The 25,281-nt window shown below is 39.0% G+C and overlaps 1 protein-coding gene and 1 long non-coding RNA gene across 7 annotated transcripts; one reads left to right on the top strand and one right to left on the bottom strand.

The window, feature by feature from the left end:
* Positions 1–24,593, bottom strand: LOC121329509 (brain-derived neurotrophic factor-like). Of its 6 annotated transcripts, none has more exons than XM_041275102.1 (2): positions 24,514–24,593; positions 1–1,093 (listed from the first exon to the last, which is right to left on the bottom strand). In XM_041275102.1, exon 2 carries the CDS (start codon positions 1,070–1,072, stop codon positions 317–319), a length of 756 nt encoding a protein of 251 aa, XP_041131036.1. In that variant the 5' UTR covers positions 1,073–1,093; positions 24,514–24,593; the 3' UTR covers positions 1–316. The 6 variants fall into 6 exon arrangements, with proteins under 6 accessions (XP_041131036.1, XP_041131032.1, XP_041131037.1 ...); XM_041275098.1 differs by lacking the exon at positions 24,514–24,593 and adding an exon at positions 23,444–23,546; XM_041275103.1 differs by lacking the exon at positions 24,514–24,593 and adding an exon at positions 22,352–22,404.
* LOC121329511 lies at positions 5,258–6,993 on the top strand. The gene is made up of 3 exons (XR_005951791.1): positions 5,258–5,274; positions 5,613–5,736; positions 5,776–6,993. It is a non-coding gene; the product is annotated as an uncharacterized LOC121329511 (long non-coding RNA).
* Positions 24,594–25,281: the final 688 nt, after the last annotated feature.

Below are 25,281 nucleotides of genomic sequence, written 5' to 3'. Positions count from 1 at the left end.
TTTTTTTTTCAAATTCTTGGCAACGTAAACAAACCACAATGTTTTGAGGAATGTAATACAGGACTTATTTTAAGTTGTGCGCAAATGACTGTAAATTATTATTTTTTTATTCTTTTAATTTTTCTTAAAGTCATGGATATGTTCAATAAATAGACTGTATTACCACTTTACTGTATAAACCTCATATATATTTTAGTTTTTTTTACATGCAGTCCATAAAATTTTCATTTGACGGAATAATTTACCCTGTTATGTATATATACAAATAGATATTTTCTCTTTTTCTCTCAATAAAATCTATACAACATTTAATTCACTATCTCCCCCGCTTAATGGTAAGTGTACATACACAAGAAGTGTCTATTCTTATAAAGCGCCAACCAATTTTTTTTTTGCTATCCATGGTCAGTGCACGCACGTAGGACTGGGTGGTCCGACACTGTGAATTGTAGTGCCTCTTGTCTATTCCCCTGCACCCATCCTTGGTGTATCCAACGGGGTTGCATTTGGTCTCGTAAAAGTATTGCTTCAGTTGACCGTTGGGTACTGGGACCTTCTCCAGGACGGTGACCGTCTGTCCTGACATGTCTATGGCCGTCTTCTTGTCTACGGCCGTCACCCACTGGCTAATACTGTCACACACGCTGAGCTCTCCCCTGCGGGCGGGGTCTGAATGACGACGGACCCTCATGGACATGTTCGCCGCGTCCAAGTAGTTTTTGTACTCCTCTAAGAGAAACAGCAGAGGGGGTTCCAAAGGCACTTGGCTGCTGATCATCACCCGCGATGTGTAGGAGTCCGTGTCCTTGGACTCCGTGCCCCCTCGCGTCACCGCAGCGCTGGCTTGCTTCTCGCCTCCCCCCTCCAGCAGCTCCTCGATCACCTGCTCGAAGGTGTCCGCTAGCGACGGCATTCCCCGCTCCGGCCCGCCCGCGCTCTCCAGAGTCCCGTGGCTCCGTGCGCTGGGGTAGCCGGGGCTGCCGTGCCCACGGAGGGCAGGAGCTTCTTTCATGGGGGCAGCTTTCATGCAACTGAAGTACGAAATAACCATAGTAAGGAACAGGATGGTCATCACTCTTCTCACCTGGTGGAACTGCAGAGAAACAGAAAAAAGAAGAGAAGGAAGAGGAATGAGAAGGGACGTTAGCTCTCCGACATCAACAGCCTGTGTTACAGAGTAACTGCGCAGACATTCGGACGTCATTACTGAGCAGCCACCAAAGCAACTGTGCTGCCATACAGGAAGCTAATTGTGGAGGCCCCAGAGACATCATTAAGGGATATTATTGTGGTGCCCCTCCAGAGGATAAATACCTCTAAGTGCCAGCCATATGAAATGGAGCAATGACTTAGAAGACACCTTATTACCCTGAAAAAAGAGGGGGCTGAAAATTTGAATGATTCCTATCTGTGCTTAAAATATTAGCCTGGTGAATTCACATTCCTGGGATAATTTTTGACCCCCTGTTAAATTTGTTTGATTTGGCATGGCCTCAGCTCTCTAGAATAATATTTCTAATTCGACATTCTTTTATTTTCTTTTGAAATCCACAGAGGATGTTCAAGCTTACAGACCCTACTTCACACACTCTTGCAATCTAATGTTTATCCATAATTATTTTCTTTTTTTTTTTTTTTTTTTGCAATGTGCTTTCAGTCAATCAGTCAATCCTTTAAACCCTCCCATTTACAATGGCCTGGCCAACAGGCTTATAAACCTGCAACAACAATCACAGGAGTAAGCATCAGGCAAACAAACAACATCCAGCGGTATAAACAGATGCCAAGCCCAACTCACATGGCAAGCAATACAAAACTAAAACTTAATGACATACAACGTCAGCAACCAGCATTCAAGTCATTCTGCAGCTGAGAATTCTCTGCTGAAAAGGTCAACAGATTCCAAAAGGTAAGCAGGCGTTCTATTAAAGTTTTGTTAAGTATTGCTGTAATCTGTGAGAAAGCAAGATCATTTTAATTTTATTTTTTTAAAAGCTTTTGTTGTTGTTGCTGCTGTAGTGCAACATTGCACCTTTAAAACTAACAAATAAATGAACATCTGTCTCTGTTAGAAACCGGTTTACAAGCAGTCTGGGTGTGCTTTATAGCCGAGCTAATTAACCTTCGTAGTTATTTAGTTTAAGTTTGACAACATTCACAGGTATTATCTGGTTTAAGAAAAATGAGAGCAAATGTTGTCCTGCAGGAAAATGCTTTACAAATTGATTTTAGAAAGCAATGAAGCCTGTTTGATCTAAAGGTTAATGCCTTACACAAACATACATTTTAAGCCGTGCATGTTTTCAGAACCAGAATGCAGAGCACACACGTTTTTAATCATCACTCCAGGTGTGACTGTATAAGTCCTGCAGCAGGCATTGGCAGAACCTCAGACTTAAACATACAAAGATTTAAATGGTTTACCTTGTCACCAAGCAATTTATGTGAGACATCCTAATTAGCTAGATTTCCACAATGAATGAATAAATCTATTATCTCTATTGTCATCAATCAGATTGCTGGAGGACAAACTGTTGATTCTAAAAAGCTGAGAAAGATCATGCAATAATATTAAGTTGTACCTTTGTTCCCCAGTTCAGTCAGTTTCTCATCAGTAAACATATTAAAATCCAACCTCAGTGGCCGTATTCACTCACATCTCGTCCGTGTTTAGTCTTAGGTTTCGTTTTGGCATTAGATGTTAAAAATAGCTCAAGCAGCAAACAGGTACAGTAGAACCATTAAGGGCTCACTGACATGTCTTCACAAATGTTGTAAACATAGCCTTACAGCATCAGTGCATTTAAGAAAAACTTAGAAACAGCATTATTGTTTCCATTCGTAATTGGTACTTGGGTTAAGAATGCAACCGGGCTAGAGACGCATTATCTATAAATAAGTAGAGTGGAGAAGCACAGACTCAAAATTCACTGTCGTGTATTTTTTAACCTTTTCAGGGTCCTTCACATGAGAGGTTGTCTTTTTGACAATTCGGGTAAATCATTAAGATGCAACATTGCAAACCATTAACTCCCTCCAAAGCTCTGCCCTGAACACAGCTGAAACCTCTTGGGTGAAGGGTATTGGGGGTTCAAAAGCCAACATTGACTGGTTACACTAGTTTCTCCATTGTCATGACTGAATAAGAATTCTCTGTATTTCTCCATGAACAGATTCATACTGTTAAATATCCTCCACTCCACCCACAGACAAAGCTTAAAGAGGGATCTGATTCTGTTACCTTTTCCACAATGACCCAAGCGAAGTACATTGGTTTTTTAAAGTAAAAGGTACTCAGGTACTCCTTGGGAAAGCCTTTTAAACCCACTGCAAACAAACACCACAATCAGCCACCACACGGTAAAGAGTCAACAGGGACTGCCAATAATCAACTTAAAAACAATGTCCCAAAAATAAAGAAACCAATAAAATAAATATGTCTAGAAGATGAGGCTTCGGCAGGTGATCTTCCTTGAGTTCAGAGGCTCCTCTAATGGTGCTTGTTCAACACAATAGGAAGATTCCAAGAAGTTTAGTCAAATCTAAAGCTTAAACGTCAATACCCCTTACCTAAATTAAAGTAAACACTTTACCTCCTTGCTATTAAGGTCCACTAAGCACAGGAACAGCCCACATCTTGGTTTGTGTCCCACATTACACTTAAATAATCCTTACTTAACCTTACCCAACCCCTTGAAACCAGGCCCGAGGGTGACCAGACAAAGAGCAAGACAATCAAGTCCTAATCCTCCAGTTTTAACTTGACACTTTTTTTTTCAAACAGGCTTCTGCGTCCAGATATCCTGGTCCAAAAGAAAGACAGCTTTACACATAAAGATGACTAAAAATATTGAGCCAGAAAGCTGGGATACAGGAATGGTGATTGCTATCTCAAAACGGGGGTTTGCTAGAATTGGGGTGCTTTCAGCCCACACTGGTGCATACAGTATGGCTGTCCAGGCAAACGGGACACTGACCAGAAGACCCTGTGATGGAAAGCAGAATACATTCCCCATCAGTCTACAAAGAGCAACCCAAGATAATCCAAGCAGCATGCAAGCTTATATCACAGGGGGTTGTCACACTGATGAAGGTTCATACCTTCTAGGTAACCTTAGTAGATCTCGGGTGGAGCTAGGGTTAACAGATAGAGTCTAGGTCAACTGCCTACAGACAACCGATTAAAAAAGTTTAATTGCACCTACAAACAGTGACAATTGGTAAATTACTCACAGCATTTAGCAAGAGGCTTTTTTTTTGGTTTAGTCTATTTATTTTTTTTTTATTTGGTTTTGGTTTTTTACAACTCTAAAATGTCTTTCTCATTGGTGCCAAAATGACAGATAAAATGCTTTTAAACATTGTCCATTCGTGCACTGTGTCCATTAGCAGCCGAGATGTTTAAAATGAATTCATTTAAAGTTTCCATTTTGGACGGTACAGACTATGACTCAAAGGAAGTATGATTTCACACACAAGGATTGTGTAAACAGAGTTTTACAAAAAATCTTGCTGCAACCGGATGTTTGACATAATCTGACAGCCATTATCATGCAAAGTAATTTGGTAATGCCCTGAATATTCTCTCTGAAGAGATGCATTAGGGATTACACAATACAAGTGGTTGCATACTTTTTACACAGAGCCAAACGTTTTATAGTCATAGCCTGCACATAACAATCCTAATTAAGTTTATCAACACAGTCTTTAAATAACCCACGAGTTAGAGGTTTGTGAATAGAAATCCCTTTATTGGTTCCAAATACGGAATTATATTTTTGCACTAAAAAATAAAATTCCATCCCTGAAGTTCTCAATTTCAAGAGCACAAACATTGCTGTTGTGTCTTCTACAATTATAAGCAACAATAACTGTTGTCCATTTCCCTAATAAACAATTATTCTAAAAGCAAGGTTAATGCTAACTTAATATCTTGTGATGCTGGACAATTGAATACTGCCAATATGAAGATCGAAAAAACATTTCAAATTAAATATTTTTGCAGAATCACACATTGCAGTGTAGCCAGTCTGACGGGCTGTATGCAAGGTTAGGTTCAGTCTGACGGGCTGTATGCAGGGTTAGGTTCAGTCTGCCGGGCTGTATGCAGGGTTAGGTTCAGTCTGACGGGCTGTATGCAGGGTTAGGTTCAGTCTGACGGGCTGTATGCAGGGTTAGGTTCAGTCTGACGGGCTGTATGCAGGGTTAGGTTCAGTCTGACGGGCTGTATGCACGGGGTATAGGTTCAGTCTGACGGGCTGTATGCAGGGTTAGGTTCAGTCTGACGGGCTGTATGCAGGGTTAGGTTCAGTCTGACGGGCTGTATGCAGGGTTAGGTTCAGTCTGACGGGCTGTATGCAGGGTTAGGTTCAGTCTGACGGGCTGTATGCAGGGTTAGGTTCAGTCTGACGGGCTGTATGCAGGGTTAGGTTCAGTCTGACGGGCTGTATGCAGGGTTAGGTTCAGTCTGACGGGCTGTATGCAGGGTTAGGTTCAGTCTGACGGGCTGTATGCAGGGTTAGGTTCAGTCTGACGGGCTGTATGCAGGGTTAGGTTCAGTCTGACGGGCTGTATGCAGGGTTAGGTTCAGTCTGACGGGCTGTATGGGTTAGGTTCAGTCTGACGGGCTGTATGCAGGGTTAGGTTCAGTCTGACGGGCTGTATGCAGGGTTAGGTTCAGTCTGACGGGCTGTATGCAGGGTTAGGTTCAGTCTGACGGGCTGTATGCAGGGTTAGGTTCAGTCTGACGGGCAGGGTTAGGTATGCATGGGTTAGGTTCAGTCTGACGGGCTGTATGCAGGGTTAGGTTCAGTCTGACGGGCTGTATGCAGGGTTAGGTTCAGTCTGACGGGCTGTATGCAGGGTTAGGTTCAGTCTGACGGGCTGTATGCAGGGTTAGGTTCAGTCTAACGGGCGGTATACAGGGTTAGTTTCAGTCTGACAGGCTGTATGCAGGGTTAGGTTCAGTCTGACGGGCTGTATGCAGGGTTAGGTTCAGTCTGACAGGCTGTATGCAGGGTTAGGTTCAGTGTGATGGGCGGTATGCAGGGTTAGGTTCAGTCTGACGGGCGGTATGCAGGGTTAGGTTCAGTCTATGCCTCAGTGTTCAGTGAACATCACATGGAGCGTTATAAGCCTAGATGCAATTTCCATGTTGGTTCTCTAAGCCTTCTCACTGACAATGGCTAATGAGATGTTTTTATTTGCCGGTTTCCGGTTTCATTAAAGAAAATCGATGCGTTGCTGCTGAAACTGACACGACAGTCAAACGGTGGCAGAGAAACATAAGCCGTGAACCATTGTGCTGTATTAAAGCTACTCCAAGTAACTGGACCCCGCTTTCCCATTCAGGAAAAAAACTAAATCTCAAATGTCCGCTAATTTCGCAAGTTAAGCATAATAGACGCTTTCGTTGGGATTTCATTTTCAAGTTGCAGTGTGAATAAAACACAAAATATTTACTTACTTAACAGTATACAGAAATCAACAACAAAGTCAATTGCATGGATACACCTATATATGGAAAAATTAAATTTTTTAAGCACTATTAGTATTTGTTGTATATATACACATTACAACGCTGTGTAATGTGCCATTACCTAACCAAAGCTGTGTTAGAATTATGTGCAACTATTCAGTAACAACAAAGGGAAAAGCAGAAGGATCTCAGTGACTACACAAGGCTTAAGATAGCAGGTGTCTGTGTCCATCAAGACAATCTCCCAGGTGTTCTTGGAACGGCAACTTCCACAGAAAACCACTGCAGGAAAGTACAACTCTGATCCTAAGCAGAGTAACAAGCAACAAACGTGCTGCAGAGCCAAAATAAATCGGAGAAACGTTCAGAACTGGACAACAAAACACCTGTTTCCACTCGAACAATGCACCAGGAGCTAGTGGTTAAAGTGGCTAAAGTTCAAGTAAATCTGACCTAGATTACTGATCTGACAGTGGTTAGTTGTAAAAGCCCCATTTTTAGCATTTGCATGCACAGAGATGCTTCTGCTTGGAAGGCTAATGAAACATGAAATCCAAAGGTGCATTGGGAGTAGCATTGAAAGCATACAGCCATTACAAGACCTTTGTCTTAAAGTCTCATGCTGCTTGTGATTTCAACCCTAATTCAAGCTTAGCATGGATGGAAATAAGACTTGCTGTGCAATGCAGTTTAGCCAGGCTTCACTATGAGCCACTACAATACAAAGTGTGTAATCTTTGGGCACTTTTTATAAGTTTATAAACTCAATAAAGCACTGATTAAAGGGTGTGGTATATTTGCAAAAGGCATATTGCAGTACTTACTAGTTGATTAGTACTGTACCTGGCACAAGTGAGGGAGTGATTTATACAACAGTAAACTATAACTAAAAGCTAATTTGTATTAATTTTAACATTGTTTTTATTTATTGACATATGCAGTAACATTGTTGCACATTGTATGTAAGTAAATATAAGTAGACTTTTTGGTAAGTTTTACTATGTACAACATATGCGTCTTGCTTAATGCGTATTGTTTTACTAGAGCATGCGCACCAACACGTCAAGGGAATACTGTGGAAATTGTAAACTGAAAAGGACATATGCGTTTTATTTTATTTGTATTTATTTTAAATCTACTCTACTTCAGCTTTACATTGAAAATTGAGCATAAATAGGATTTAAAAAAAAAAAAAAAAAAAAAAAAAAAAACGAACAAGCGTTCTGTGCGTACAAAAGGACTTGGTGCGCTGCATGAGACGGCTCTGCATGATTGCAGTTCCGCAATAAGACGGAGGCTGGACCGGGCAGGACAGGAGAAGGGGTGCGTGGAAGATCTATGCACATAACTTCTGGGTATTTCTAGTTCGGAGAAAATCATATGGATGAACTCGTGCGGTGTTAATCACTGCCTGAACAAGTTGAGTTTAAGTATGTGGCACATTCTCAGGGGCCTTTGAAAAGGGCCGCATCCCCACTTTGCTGTTTCCATGTGGCTTACAATCGTACATGTCACCGTTCCAACATTTACATGGGGAACTTGTCAGCATAATTACACCCATCTCCCTCACAGGCTAGCCTGTACTAACACAGTGTCTTCGCCGGATAAGAATCAAGATGCAAAGGGTTTCTTACTTAGAAGCGTCTCAGTATAATTGCGCACACGCTCACTAGAAGGGCTATTGTTACCCCGTTGCCATCTCTCGCTCTCAAGTCCACGTATTTTATTCATTATTGAATTAATCAATTAGCTTAATGGTTGTAATGTGACACAATGTCGGGGTCACCGCGCTTCTTGAGTAACAAATTACACGGGTGTCACGTTTCAAAAACTCCCGCAGCTCGAGCTCGAGTGGCAGCCAGTGCCAACAGTTTGGGAGCATTCCTGTTCTGTTTGCAAAGTGGATTTGAACAAGGACGTGTTTCAACAACGCATGATGCCATATCGCAGGACCCTTGGTTCCTCACTTACATTTTGAGACTGTCTAATAGCAGACAGTAATGTACGCCCCATTATTAACATTCAGCTCCCACGGGTTGCAAAGGCATTAGACGAGCCTAGCAATTATCAGATAGAATGCAAGTACAGTTTGTTCACGTTGTAACCATGTAATTGTTAGGTTTATTTTATTAATCTCTTCTCTTTAATCTGTTTTGTTGTATAGAACAAAGAATATAAACCACTTATTATGTAATTAGACAAGAATAACAGTTGCCGACCTAGGCAGATTTTTAAAATGTTTCACGGGCTGTACAGTTCAAGTTTTTTTTTTTTTTTTTTTTTTTTTGTTTTTTTTTTTAATCAAGGTTAGGACAACATCAATCACAATAGGACGTTCGAAATATCATGCAGCTTTATGTAGCAACACATCGGATGTCCAGGTCCGGTCCGTTTGCGTGTGTGTGTGTGTGTGTGTGTGTGTGTGTGTAAAGATTCCAAGCCTCTTTATCTATATATATAGTAGATATATATATATATATATATATATAATATATATATTATATATATATACTATGATATATATATATAAGTCATAAGATTAGTAACTTAGCTACGGAATAGGAATAATATATCTGTTGTCATTTAAAATAAGTCTAAAAAAAACAAAATAAAAGAAGAGGTTAGTTTTACAAAAGAAAAACAAACGCTCTATCTATTCACCAGACAAGTAGCCTGTGTCAACTGCAAGTTTTTCATCAAGCTTCTACTGAGTCCAACAGACTCGTCTATTGCACTTTATGCCTCTAGACGGCGCCCTTAGCACACATTTGTACCACTATATTAAAGCAATTGATATACCCACACTTTCTTTACAAATAAATATGAAAAATTGGTCTACTTTATTTTCATTTTCTTTACCACGGTTACGCCCAATAAAGCAAACGCAGGTTGCAAATGCATATGTACATACCACAATGTTAAATGAGGGTTAACCCATCCCATCTCAGAATTGCAGATTCCCTTGCCGTAGCCGACTCACTCCCCGGGACAAGAGTGCTGAAGTGGAGCCGCACGAGAACAGAGAAGGTTCTCTCGCGTCCTGTGTGAGTGAAGCTTTAATATGAGTAAGTTCAAAAGAATGTTCCTTACGTCATAGAAGGAAAACATGTTACTGTCACCTGTCATGTCCCCACCTTAGCAGAGGGTGCCCTATTGGTTAGGTTTGTTTGCTACCGCTTTTGTCAAATTATTTATCAGAGGAATTATTACATAATTACAACTTACTATATTATATTGTATTTTGGTTAAGAGCAAAATGAAATGACCGCTACAGTCTGACATTCCCAACCTAAAACCAATCGTTTCCGGTTATTCTGGTATGTTCTTTCCACTAACAAACACATCTGCCATACGTCAACAGGCGTATTATTATTATTATTATTATTATTATTATTATTATTATTATTATTATAGGAACGAATGGCATACAAAACTCAGTTAGTCGCAGCTCGTCTTCTCAAATATTAGGCCTATAGGTATTAACTGTTTCCTTCGCATCGCTAACTAGCTTGCTACGACAACAGTTCTTCCAAGTGACAGGCGATTATGTAAAATTGGATGCAAATATTTTGGGTGGAGTTCCCACACGTGACGTTTACTAGATTCCAAACAAGCGAGAGAGATAAGAAAATAATGATATAATCGATGTGCTGTTCACCTCATCTCAGCTACACAGTCAAACTAATATTTAAGAACTGACAGATTTGTTTGTATTTATGCACTCTACTGTGTATTATTTATTAGTGTATTTATTTATTTATTTATTTGCTCGTCTGAAACAAATACAAACATTTTAAATATGATGTCTTTAAAAGTGGTTTCAAAAGAACTGTGTTCAGTAAGGACTATAATAGTAAGATAAGAAACAAGTCAGCTCCGAGTATACTTGCTGACAAAAAAAGGTAATTCCATTTTCTAAGTTTTTATTCCAACCGTGTCTTGAATAATTGAATGGGACGTATGAACCATGGTTCCAGGTCCTTAACTTAATTATTTATTGACGACTGTCAAACAAGAAGTGGAGTCGGCCTGGAGGAACAGAGTTGCCGAGCATCGTGGTACAAACGCACGTACTCCCGAGAAACACGCTTTTCAAACGAGGCGTTTTGTTTTAACTCCGAGGCGAATGATGCATATTGTATTTATCAGTATACAGTGTTCTAAGGGCGATTCTTTGAAACGGTATTTCATCCATCACTGAAGGGCAAGAGTCAATTACTTTTGAAAGTACACTGTGGCAAGAATGATTTAACTTACTCTCCATAAATCCTCGTCAAATTCGTCACACTGCTGTCTGGAGAAACTCTACGTTTTTAAAAGCGTTCCAGGCTGTTCAATGGAAACATAATATCCAGGGTAATCGACAGCAAACCACAGCAGACACGGTCCCCTTTTAGTTATCCCTCTTCGTCTATAGGTCTGTATATTAAAGATACGGCAGCAAACACTTAAAAACAAAAGTACTTGTGTTATAGTTTGGGTACCCCGAGTTCAAGCTCGCGTTTTTAATATGCAACGTATCTTCATTTCCTTACCATCAATATAAAACCAGCTAACACAAAAGCATAATGTAGATCACTTAGTGATATCGCAACAGCACAGAGGAGGAACAGTTCAAACGCTACACCTCAAAATCATTGATGCAACACAAATTACTATAACTGCATTCTTAAAATTCTATTGGACAGGTTGCATTTTTCTGTGCATGCACGCTGTGTGCAAAACTGCACACTCCTTCAATTGTTTGGTTGTTTTTTTTTTCTCAAAACCCCTCTTAAAATCGTTCTGCATGTGTGTTCTTAATGAACTATGTCTACAGTGTCTGGAAAATACGTGTAGTGTACAAAATCAAAAGTGCTTCTGAAATTGTGTTATATAGTTATTTACTTATCGGCCATTGCCAAAACCTCCCGCTAGAGGGCGCTTTTGTCCGCAGAATAGTTTTCCAGGCTGCTTTTTGCAAAGCACTGTTAAAGATGCCGCCCCCCCCCATTTCCTTTGATCTTTCAGGTAACTCACACTTCGGATAACTCTATCCCCAGTCAGATAAGTTTTTCTCAAAAACTGACCCAGACACCTTTTAATGAGCCCAGACCACGATCAACAGCGACAACAACTAGACCCCATTCACAGCGGGAATGCTGTTGAATGCTCTTCTGTGGCTTATTTCACATGCTGAGTATATAAAGAATAAAACAATCCGTATGTCACAATGAGCTTCTCAATTTTGAAAAAAAGTTTTCTAGGGTTTTGTTGTTTTGTTTTGTGCGCTAAAAAAAAACACACAACAAAATACAGTGCCAAACAATTTAAAAACGATTTTAAAAAACTTTGTATTTTAATTAAAAATATAATGCGAATCGTTTTTGGTCGTTTTTATAATTGTCAGAACAGAATAGTTGTCTATAAAATAAATATATATATATATATATATATATATATATATATATATATATATATATATATATATATATATAATATAATATTGTAATATGTGTTAGGTGGTTTGTTTTATATACATTTATATACACCTAATATGTATATATATGTGGATATACGTATATACCTATATTGCATATATATATATATATATATATATATATATATATATATATATATATATATATATATATATATATATAATTTGTATTTCAAAGTGACACAACTTTGCAAAAGGCCACTGTCTGGTATATTTACATTGTATTTTACAATCCAAACCAGCGCCCAAAATGACAGTATCAAACCATGCTAACCTTTGTAAGCACCAGGAAAAATCCAAGAACCCAAACTTTGTCCTTGCTTCAGCGTCCAGCAGAACAGTCCATCTTTTTAAAGTAATTTCCAATACACTTTCTTCAGTTGCGCACAGACATCGGTGCGTGACAGTTTTTCCTCTTTAAATTCATCCTCGCATTGTGAAATTAGCAGTCAGCGAGCAGATACTCAAGCAAGCCTCCCGCGGAGAGATCTAGCACAGCCGTCTCAGGTTGCCTATAAAATCTTTATGAGAAGACCTGACTTTTTATTTGAGCACAACCCCTTTGTTTTGTATGTGTGCTCAAACCCCTTTCAGACAAGCGTTTCTTGGCTTTTTGACAATCAATTGAGACGTTTGTTCCTTCTTCCATTGGCTACCCTCCGTCTGTTTATTTTTACAATCATTACTGCCGTGCAGACCGTTTCAAATACACCGCCCCTTTTCTAGCTCTCCAGCAAAAATAAACTACATACTGAACAATGTAGTTGATACACGTATTCGTATTATACTGTAGTCTACTTCTGTATGATATTTCAAAATACATTTTTATTAGTATTATTTAAGAAAAAAGCAAGAAACATAAAGTTGTCGTTATTTTTAGCTTGTAAACTTTGATATATAAAAAAACCAGCACTCGACTGCACAGCTTACTGTACTAAAATCACCTGACATTTTTTTTTAAAATAACATACTTTAAAAAAAAAAAAGTAAGGGGGGAAACAATTGTTGCCCTCAATGACCCCCCCGCCCGTAGTTTTCATATTAAGAATTCAATCAAGATAGTCACAACATTTTTTATTAATGACCCGCCCCGATAAAGTTGCACAGTGGTGTATTGGATTCATTTAAAGAATGAAGCACCTCATTACTTTAAAGGTCTCCCCAACACACACACACGCACACGCACACGCACACGCACACACACACACACATATTATATATATATATATATATATATATATATATATATATATATATATATATTATATATATATATATATATATATATGAAAAAACCTACCTTTTAATGCCTAGTTTGTAAAAGTTAACATCAGCAGGATAGTTTCATTTGGGATTTTTTTTATGAATCTCCCTAGGTTTCTGTTTTGTGTGTGTGTGTGTGTGTGTGTGTGTGTGTGTGTGTGTGTGTGTGTGTGTGTGTGTGTGTGTGTGTGTCTGTGTGTGTGTGTGTGTTTAATTCTCCTCCTCTTCTCAAGTGCCTGAAGTTCTCTTTTCTTGCTATGTAGCAAATAGATTAAATTATTGATGGTGGAAATTGCACGGTGGAGGTAATGGCATCCCCTGATTGAGTGGCTCCATCTGATCTCGGTTTAAATAGAAAGATTGCATGCTAGCATACACTCTCTCTCTCTCTCTCTCACTCACACACACACACACACACACACACTCACACACACGCAAGCACGCAAGCACGCACGCACGCACGCACTGTTAGGAGATATAGCTTGCTCATCAGACTTCTGGTGCTATGAATGAGACGCAGGTTGGGAATCCTCACTACTAACAACGACAGCTCCTGACGTTGCAGCATGTGACTCTGCCGCTGACTCTCTCTGACTTCACCTAGACACGAGTATAAGACGAGTACGTATTTTAGCTTACTGCACTGTTCTACCCTGGAGGCGAATAGTAACTGCACTTGAAAGGAATGGAATGCCATGGCCCTTGTGAAAATGTTCACTAGCCAAGCAGCTTTAACGGTTCTTCTGTTCCACTGTGGGTGCCGACGTATTAGCAACGAGTAAACCACAAACACCGAACAGTGCTGGTTTCAGTTTAAAACGTTCTCTTTAACTCTTTTTAAATGTTAAAATCATAGCGACTTTGTGACATTGTGACACGTTTCGAAATAGAGCTAATCAAAATGTGTATGCTGAATAATGATCAAACATAGAATCTGTGCCTCAGAGTTTCAAATCACTTTCAGTCACAATAGTCAAGACAGGTTACAAACGTTGCAGACCTGTATGTGAGAACACTTTGCTGCAGATTTCCACCCCTAAGTAAATAATGAGGAGTAATCAATGAGAAAGTTTTACATAAAAGAAAAACCTTCCATACTCATTTTGCTGGCTCCCTTTGGTGGCCCTGCACCCCACTGACAGTGCTGTGGCAGGCGTTTCTAATTTCGGTTATTCAGCACCACTGTATTATGGTAGTTTGGATCGCATGCATCTCCTCTATATACTGACAGCAATATTGACAGGAGATCTATATTCTATTCTCATAGCACCTGAAGTCAGTTTAGCAAAACAGCTGTCAGTTTCAGTTAATAAATTGTGCTTAACACTCCTATTATGTTCAGAATGTTATGCTTTTGGTCATATTGACCTGATGCAATTTAAAAATAATTTAAACAGCCTTAAATTGATTAACTGTTTTTATTTGCAAAGGTTTTACTCTTTTATGCTCTTTTAGTCCAGGAGTTGTGATAAAACTTATTTGACTGCCAACCTGGGAGCTCCTCATTCTGGAGTGTCTTTACCAGTGAAATGCTGTTGCAATACTGACAGTGAAAATTAGGCTCTGCCTTGTCGCTATATATTGTTGGTTTTGTTGTTTTGTTTGTTTGTTTATAAATATCTCCAGACAAGTGCAGCCATTTCCAGAGATAATAATACAGATATAATAATAATAAAATAACAAATTGAAGAAGTTTGTTTTATTCCTGCACACAAATCTACATAAATAAACGCCACGTGTCACAGTGACCCAAAACAGCTTATTTGTGTATATGACCTGTTCTAAAAAAAATAAACATCTCAAAGGTTCTGTTTTCTGTGTATAAGTTCATGACCCCAACTTAGGAAAAGTCATAAAATATTATACAGAAAATGAAAAGAAAAATAACATTTAAACTAGTTGGAAGTCAGGTCAAATAGACCCAAAACCTAATAGGAGGGTTAAGGGTGTGGGTCTCTTCTTGTGCAGGGGTGTCAGTGCGTTTATGTCTCATCCATGGTAAGAATTGATGCTGGGATACTGTTTGGTATGGCTGAAGCTGTACAGGTAAACCATACCAGGATACCAATGCACTAAATCAATTGCATGCCCATGGGTCTTGATCTTTTACCTATAAATAAGCAAGGCCAGCTAATTAACAATCTCACAACACCACAGGTGCCTGTGTTATAGATTGGCGCCCTGCATTGGCTATGGGGCAGACCGGATGTCATTATCAGTTTTGTCGAAGCCTCGTACCTATTCTGGAATCCTCACTGTGCTAAAGGTTCTGCCTACAGAAAGACAGGTCTGTGGTTGATAAAATCCAAATGCACAATGTACAGGAAATCATTAGCTGTCCAAAGAAAATCAATACGTGTGAATAATACATATGACATAAAGGTCTGATGCAGAGTCGGTTTATACTGTAGATAATTGCATAGATGGAACAGCTCCTTAGCTGCAGTACTGCTTTGCCTTCCATTTGAAACGCATCATGCAGCACTATAGTGACTTTTGACAGCTTTATAATTCAGACCAGCTTCTGAAGAAAAGCTATGGTTTGGAATAGGGAGAAGTTTGAAGGTGTTTGTTATCCAGCACTTAACGTACGCTTTAAAAACATGCCCTTAAATGTAGGGGCATTCTCGGAGGAACGACAAGGGAATGTGAACTAGACAAAGCAGAACCACAGTTCTGTGTTCTCTAACTAGATATGACTAAGTCCTGATAGGTTACAATTCATTTAATAATCTGTTTGCTGATTTATTTTCACAGTCATAAAACGTGCCTATAACTGTGTAACTAATTTCTACCTTTCAGAATTGTTGGAACCAAAAACACGAAAACCTTTTTTTTTTTTCAACCTTCAAATCCACTAGTAATATTAAGCAGCTCAATAACAAAATTAGGAATGGGGGCTGTGGGTGGGGGTAAATATGTAGAAGATCTGTAATTTATTACTAGTTTAAGATCTCCGATGACTGATGTGTTATTTCTCAGAAATGTCTTCTATTACTATTGGAATTGTAAATAATTTACTTGGTCACTAAGTGCTAACTTCTTTGTGTGTGTGTGTGTGTGTGTGTGTGTGTGTGTGTTTAATACTAAGGAAAGGGAAAAAACAACTTGCAATGCACAGTCACTTAGTAAACACTGAAAAATGAAACCATCCAATCCTGAATTCAATTAAAGTTAATGGCACCATTGTAGCTATACAGAACCACCATCATTTGAGCTGCTTTTGTGTTTTCTTTTCTCTTACTAACCTCACTAAACCTTTCCTGTTTGCATATTTCACACGTTTAACTTCAGCTGCACCCACAGCAACTAGCACAATGCTGAGTGCTGTCATTAAGGAAAGCATGTCATACCTAGTTGGTGTCTGTAGTTGAACATACTTGTTGACAGACGGAAGGTGTTTTGCATGTGTTGTTATATAACACAATGTTTTCGATTAGGCTAATGAAAAAAATCCCAACAGGTAATTGTTACCATTAGTATAAAGAGTCATTGGTGATGTAGCATTCATTCATTGAGCTGGTCATCACAGGCTTGCTTATTGACAAGCACAAAATTCCATTAATGAGCTTCTTTTTATAAAGGTGGGCGGGGGTGTACATGTTAACACAGGGAAGAAGCTGCATAATTCTAATCCATGTTCACACATTTGTTGTCTTTAAAAGTCACAGCACATAGCATTGTCAGGGGCCAATCATCTTCAATACAGGTGCTTACGTAAGTTGTTTTGTCTCCCTTCTTTGTTTCTTTGAACTGCACATCCACCCACATTTTTTAAAAAACTTAATTATCCCCACAAGGCCAAGGCCAGATGCATAAAATGTTTTAACACATAAGGATTCCCACACACACCTTCACTGATCCTCCGGCCTCTTTCAAGTCAGTCGTGAGCTGGTGCAGATAATTATACATGATTTCTGCTGATTTATATATTATGCATGTGGCGCCATGTGCATATAGGCGTAAAACCACACTGAAATGCAAAGCCTTCAGAAACAAAGCTGAATGGACAGTCAGTTACTGCAAAACTCGTGGATGGAGTTCTAAAAACAAAAAAAGACATTTTGATGGATGTGGTCGTGACATTATAGCTCCCGCTAGACAGTAGGCCACCATGCAGCACTAAATAATAGGCATGGAGAGGGAACTGCTACATCACCCCCTAAGAGTAATGTAGGAGACATTGGAGAAGATTGCATGTACCATGTTTATGTGCACAAGGAACACATATTTTTGTAATTGATTGTTTTGAATCCAAAAAAACAGCTGTGCAGAATTCTAAAGCCAAATTTAAGGGATTTTGAAGGAATCAGTGCACCTGATCCCATGTGCTCTTGAATCTGATACCCCACCCAACCTGATTCCAGCTCACAACTGGTTTACAGGCAGCGAACAAGAAAGATTTAAGCATTGATGGCGTAACATAAGTTCATCACTGCATAACTACAAGCTGTCAGGGAGACTGATGACTTGCAAAGGAATCCTCATGTTTTTATCAAGCTTCAGAGTGGTTCTAAAAGTGGAGAGCTTTTTCCTAAATTAGCTTTGACCCTATGGGTATAGAACCTTAGCTTAGCATTGTCTCTCGGTTGGTACTTAGAGCCATGTTATGTCTTTGTATTAGATTAGCTCTGTAAAAAGGGCTGGGTAAATGATCCACTGATCTTGTATTGTTAGCATGAATGGCAAAATGAATTGGCAGCAGAGACTCAATCTAGTTTCTTGCTGTATCCTACAGGACTCACTTTGACTCTAAAATGCATACGGTACCCAATGCATCGATTTTATTATAATTAGAATTAGGATTATGAAAACGGGCCTAAAAAGGTATGACTGCTTGATACACTGCCTCATAATTCTTAACTCAACTAAGCAGGGTTAAACAGCTTCAAAAGCATTTGAGTGCCTCATGAAAAAATATACTGCCATGTTTTCTTAAATATAAACCATAAAACAAATAACATCTAACTGATAAAGCAATGGGCTCTGGGTTATGATTGTCATCTTGGCAGTGGCAGACGTGTTAATGCTTATCTGGTGAGAAGCTGAACATGAACGCAGGCCATTGACATCCCAGATAAAAGCAGGAAAAAAAGGAGTGAAAAGCCAGAAGATTTAAAAAGGAAGAGAAAAATAAACATAATATAAAGTTTAATTGAAGGACACTGCTATAAATGGGGAAGATTCAGCTACTGGTGCTATCTCTGCTAGAATCAGCCAATTAGGCACCAATTAAGAGCATCACCCTGCATCACAAAGAACTTGGTTGTAGTCAAGCCAATGAACACTACAGCATGCAGTACATAGGAACCATATATGGTAATAAAGTACATTCGAAGTGATATAAGATTGTAGTTTTAACTGAAGACTATTATGACATGAAAAAGTTTATCCATTTTTATCAATGCTGATATTTATTTTAGTTTTTTTTTTAATCCAAACAAATTAACTGTTTTAGGTTCTTTTTTTCCCCTCTAAATTAAATGAGCATATAAATACCACGTTTTCAGAGGGTTTAAAGTTTGTATGTTTATTTTAAAAGTCAGTAACTCACTTGGTGTGAGTGTTGAGTGGCTTTATTACTGAGGTGTCCTAAACACAAGGTTTTACTGTGCGTCGGAACGGGAGCATCATGTCGCTTCGGGTATGGCCAGAGTTATCTTTTGAGGTTATTTAGCAGAGCACCTTTGAATCAATAATAAACCAAGTGTGGCAGTCAGGTGTAAAAAAAAACAACAGTCAAAGAAATCCACCAGATAAGTCGAGGAATGACTTTCCTATCTTTGAATCTTTGACTGCCAGGAAGTGACCCACAATAATAACATTTGAAATGCATCTAAGGCAATTACAATATGCCGTGATGACTGCACAGCAGCACGAAAAATAAATACAAAATGTTGTTACTGGATCAATATTTTCAAGTCTGTATCTGTTATTCACTGAGATGTAAGCAAATAACTATGCAAATGTGCAGACAGGGCAACGCAAAAATACTGACAGTCCTTTAGAGATAGTTTCACTGGTAGCATCGTAGCAAGTGCCTTCTAAATTCTTCAGGCTATATATTAGTACAGTATGTAGGTTAGAGTGGACAGATACCATGAATCTATAGACCACTGAAATGATGCCAAGACACAAGCATATCTAGAACACATGGAATCATACAGGCAAACATGCATTGCCCTCCAAAAAGTATTTTACACTGGAGGACAGTACCCATGCACTCAAAGACACTGTATACACACACGCATAGACAGCAGCCTGACATATAAGTGTTTGCATGTCTAATGCATGCTCTAGTACAATAAACGTTAAGACATCATGTTTCTGAGTTTGAAACCGTTTGTGTTTCGTTAGGGACATGCACGTGTCCAAATAGGGAAACCCCCATTAAAAGAGAATTGACGGAAGTAACAGATAGCCAGGAATCATGGAATTCGCTTATAAAGAAGCCTTTTTCAGCTGTTTGCACTATTCTTGCATGTCTGCTTGTTTGCTGTTCGATCCCGATCTGCCGCATTCAGAACAATTCAATATGACGGCATTGTTAAAAAACATATGCAAACACAGGTCCAAAAGCAGCGTTGCACCTGCCTCTCTTGGATATATAGTTTACCGCCCATGTTTGCCTCTTTAATCAAAGCAGACTTTTTTTTTTCAATAGCGTTCAAGGTCGCTGCGTACACGCTTTACAGACACTAACAGTTATAGGTGTAACGCCAGCGCTCTCTCAGGCAGATGCAACACGGTATCTGGGAGCATATAAGACAATGCGCAGGTACAATTCTATCGCTACATGGGAAAAAAAAAAAAAAAAAAAAAAAAAAAAAGCCGTTAAAAAAGGAGGAATCTGTAACAAAAACCTGCGTGTGTTTTTACGAAACAGGTGTGAACAGGCTTACCTTGATCCCTTTAAAACGCTATGGTTACCTTTTCTTGCTGGTGCTACCACTACTACTACTACTACTACTACTACTACTAATATAATAATAATAATAATAATACTAATAATAATAATAATAATAGCATCACTGTAATTTCCTAACCCCCCAAAATCTTTAATTTCGTTTCGAAATACAATGCAAAGAAAAGAGAAATAAATGCATTTGTATTTATGGACCGCTGTTTTGCTATTTATTTGGGGTTTGTACCGTCCTACACACCGGTAATAGAAAAGGAAACCGCACCCATGCTGCTTGGAATTAAAAATAAATAACGACACCTTATTATTGAAAAAAAAAAATAAAAAAAATAAAAAACTTTACATAAGATGATGGAAAATGTAATTCAGAATAAGACCCCCCCCCCCATATTTTCCCTTGAAAGCTTTGTTTTTGACGCCCACCCGACCGCCGCAGCGCAATAAAGGGAGTGGGTGGGAGATTCTCTCGAGGTGTTGGTTGACAACACATTGTAAGGATTGAGTCGATGACGTACATTGCAGAAAGTTCCGTGAAAAAAAAAAAAAAACTTCATAGTGCACACAGCACGTCAACCCCCAGGTCGGGTGGGGCCCGGGGGGAGGGGGAGAGGGGGAGGGGAAGGGGGAGGGGGAGAGGGAGGGAAGGAGGAGAGGGGGAGGAGAGAGAAAGAGGCTCGCCTCCCACGCACGTCTCAGACAAATCTTTTGATTATCAACAATATCTTATATCCCGAGGAAAAAAAACAAAACAAAACGGGGGACAAACAAAAAAATAATAATAATTGTCTTCCAAAAAAATCTAAATAGATTGTAAGTATAACTGCAATCGATATAAAAAGAATAAAGTAGGCAATGATTGCTTTAATTATTTGTGCGAGTCGTGCAGTCCAGTAGGACTGTGTTTTAAACGGTACCATCTGTGCGCGCTGGTAGGCGTTGATGTCTTGGAGTTTCCTTGCAGCACCACGCCTTGTATTTCATCAGAACGATCAGCAGATAGGAAAGGGACCAAGGAGGTTTAGCACACCTTCCTTTACTTCGCAGGGACTTTTACACGACCCGCGAGCCAAAAAGAAGACAACGCGGGTTCTCTCTCTCTCTCTCTCTCTCTCTCTCTCTCTCTCTCTCTCTCTCTCTCTCTCTCTCTCTCATTGTCTCTGGCAAATTGTAACAGAGACGAAACTTAATAAGTACTTACTTACCTACGTTTAATTGCTTTAGACCTATAACAGCAAAATCAAACACTCAAACATAGAGGCGTTACTCTCTCTCTCTCTCTCCTCTCGCTCTCTCTCTCTCTCTCTCTCTCTCTCTCTCTCTCTCTCTCTCTCTCTCTCTCTCTCTCTCTCTCTCAAGCACCATTTCATTTTATCTCCACAAATCTCATAGAGAATGCACGTCTATTTTTACATTTTAACCACACCTTTCTTTACACTGTACATGACATAATGCAGTTCACAGATTCGCTTGTTTATACAGTATGTCCGGGCACGTATATAACGAAATACATCAGGCGCGTGGAAGAGAAATAAAAGGCGCAGCTGAGGAGATCAGCAATGCACGAGTAAGGGAGCTGCATGAATGAAACACATTCACAAACACAGCCATAGTAAAGCACCAGCGTGAGATCCCAGAGGTGAACGGAGGGGCGGGAACAGGATACAGTAATGCCTTTATTCTAATATTTCTATAATACAATTATGATTTCTCCACTGGTAAGACTGTGTAACATATCGGCATCTGAAATCGATCAGACGAGGTTATACATCTGTTAGCAGGAGTTATAGATCCCCGGGTTTTGCTCAAAAACATGTTCCTTTTGAAATAATTTCAAGTTACAACTATACAAGCACAAGTCTATGAGTTTAATTTAATTAAGTAAAACGTTGGTTGTAAATGTTTGTATTAAATGTATTAAAGAAAATACGAAATCTGGTTAGCGTCATATACGACTATAACTCAAAACTAATTATTGAGAACACATAACCGACTGTCTCTATAGCCTACATCACGCATATGAACACTTACAATCACATATGGCTAAGCAGCGCGAACAGAATATACATACATACCTAAACTAACAATGCAAACCACAATGCTATCCCGTTAAAACAACACGTACACATACAGGAAGCAATGCTTATGGAATGAATCACGTAAATACATCAACAAACACTCAAAACTCAATCACAAGTCATGCTTTCCTTACCTTTGTTAAGAGCAAACAACCACTATCAGTGGTTAGATCTCCTAAGACCAACACTTGCATTTCCCAAAGTTAACGCTGTGTGTCAAGTGGTGCTTGATAAAGGCTCGACACCATAGAACACAGCGCCACTAAGATTTCAACTTTATCATGCTCTAAGTGGCGACAAAACTCCAAGAGCTAAGCGTTCAGCATTTGGTGATCTATTTTTACATCACAGTGACTCCAAAAGCCAGCGCATAAAAGAAACACACGCGCTATAGCCTAGCTTTGCAAAACAACAGCAGGACTTAGTTTGAATCCAGGTAGGGTTATATAGTCCATTCTGTTTGTCACCTCCGCTGTCCGAGGTGCTGAAAGCATCCCCTTGCACCGCCGCGGCAAGCATACGGTTATAAAGGACACAAATCTGTACTTTCATTAAGTGCCATTTGATATTGTTTTACTATATTGTTGCTCCACGCCTTGTCACGTGAATATTTTCCTGCCAAGCCCGTCTGTTAATATTTGATCACATGTTGGCCGGACCGAATTCTAAGAAAGGCAACAGTCATTTTCACAGCGTGTTATATTCCTCAATATAAGACCTCCCGTCAAACCATACACTCCACCTGACGCTATACTACAGCAATCTACTCCGTTTAGATGTGAAGTTATTGTCCTTCAGGGCTGAGCAAATACATGCTTACACATGTTGCATGCCATCGATACTGCATCTGTTTGCCCACCTATAAATATATACCGCACAGAAATAATTCAATATGCCCACATACTTCGCAAAAGGTTTGGTGATTAAAAATAAAACATCGGATGCTCTCGGCGTTTCGTTATCACAGCAAAGGTTTCTCTATAATGCAATTCTAAATCAAAGACAGAATTAAATTAAGCTCCCATACTCAATAATAATAATAATAATAATAATAATAATAATAATAATAATTCCTACACGGTCCCACATCGGGTGTTCTTTAAAAAAAATATAATAGTGATGAAATCTAGGTGAAAAAGAAGGTTCTCCCATAAATTGCTCTTAATCAAGTGCCCAAGTGCCTTTTTGCAATTATCTCTGCAAATAATTATTTCCAAGCTACTCACCATTGTTTCTGATGTCTGGAGACAGGAGGGTCTTAAAATCCAGTCTCTCCAACAGATGCTGGAAGGTAATGTGTCTTGTTTGAAGTCATCATGCGAGAACTTCTGCTCAGCTCAGTGGATCGCCCACCACTTGAGTGACTTATGAATCTAATAACCCTTTGCAATATCCGCAAGCTTAAACTCTCCACCACCTTGGTGACTATACTGAGAAGATAGAAAGTCAACTGGTTGTGCTGCTACACACACACACACACACACACACACACACACACACACACACACACACACACACACACACACATATATATAGTATATATATATATATATATATATATATATATATATATATATATATATATTAATATATATCAAATAAAAATGCGCTACCGAATCAAGCCTTTGCGCTTTTTTCTTTTTTTCTTTTCTTTTTTTTTTTTGGCAGTTACGTGATTCTCATGAATGCGAGAAACCGCAAGTTTGAAGGCGCTCCTCAATGATCAATAGATACGATACGGCTTCCTGCATTGCTGGCTGGTAGTCCATTCCATAAGAATACCGCAAAGAAAAGACCGATGAAAAAGTTATGGCTGAGGCAAGTTGAAAGCAAGTTTCGCACCACACCTATTTAAGGCTTCGATTCTAAAACGACACGTCGGGAATGCACTTTACATAAGCAGCTTGCGTACACCTGTGGTTTGTGCAATTAAAACACTTCGACGGAATTTGCATGCAGACAAGTAGGGAACATTAGCTTATTTTTTGCGTCACTTTGTAGCCCTAAACAACAAGACGTTCTCGGGAGACTTGTTGCATTTAACGCTTGAGAATGCTACTTGAATGCTGGTTGCCATTAAAACACACACACACACACACACACACACACACACACACACACACACACACACACACACACACACACACACACACACATATATATATATATATAGATATATACTAGATCTAGTATATCCCTATGAATCATAATATATCGGGTATCTATATATCTATATTTTTGAATATATCATATATATATAATATATCTTTTTGATCTTTATTGATCATATACTTACGTGCACAAATACCTTTTAATGCCTTCTTCAGCAGTTGAAAACTTTGACTGGAGTCTGGCAGAAGACACTAGACGTTATACTTTTATCTGATCTGATAAAGACTGTGTACTGATCTTCCAAAATGCCGATTAGGATGACAAGATTGTTGTCTTATATATAAAGCAAAATGTGCGAAAGCGAGATTGGAATTAAGTAAACAAGACGAATTTCATGCAGACAAACGAAACTGAATTCCAGTACAATTCCATCAGTTGAAGTCTGAAGTCTATGTCGTCTAATTGCCGTTCAGTGGCGAAACGCTATTAATGCATGTGGTGTAAAAGTTTACTGGAATATGAGTAATACCTGATATTCACCAGTCACAGGGTTGTGCGTGTGAATTTACTCTGGGATTCACAACAGTGCAATCAATCAAAAATATATGGTGTCTGGAATACAATTTATAGAGATACATTGAAATCACGACCTATACAGCCAGTGTATAATCACGAAGTGATCTGAATTGATTTTATTACCAACGGTGTATGTACATAACAATGTATGTATGTATGCATGCATGCATGTGCATGCATGTATGATTGTACCATATGCATGACAGATAGCTATGTAGATAGACAGAAATTAACACATTGTATTGTTGTACATAGTATTATATATTATTATGCAGATGCAAACACACAATCTAAAACGATCATTACCATCTGTCATTAATTAAATAAAGCAAGTACCATGCTTAACATTACAGTTTGTCCCCCAATATCACCTTTA

Source organism: Polyodon spathula, chromosome 17 (assembly GCF_017654505.1).
Source record: "Polyodon spathula isolate WHYD16114869_AA chromosome 17, ASM1765450v1, whole genome shotgun sequence".
NCBI lineage: Eukaryota > Metazoa > Chordata > Actinopteri > Acipenseriformes > Polyodontidae > Polyodon > Polyodon spathula.
Note: the sequence above shows the minus strand (reverse complement) of the source record. Positions and strands in the feature narration are given on the sequence as shown.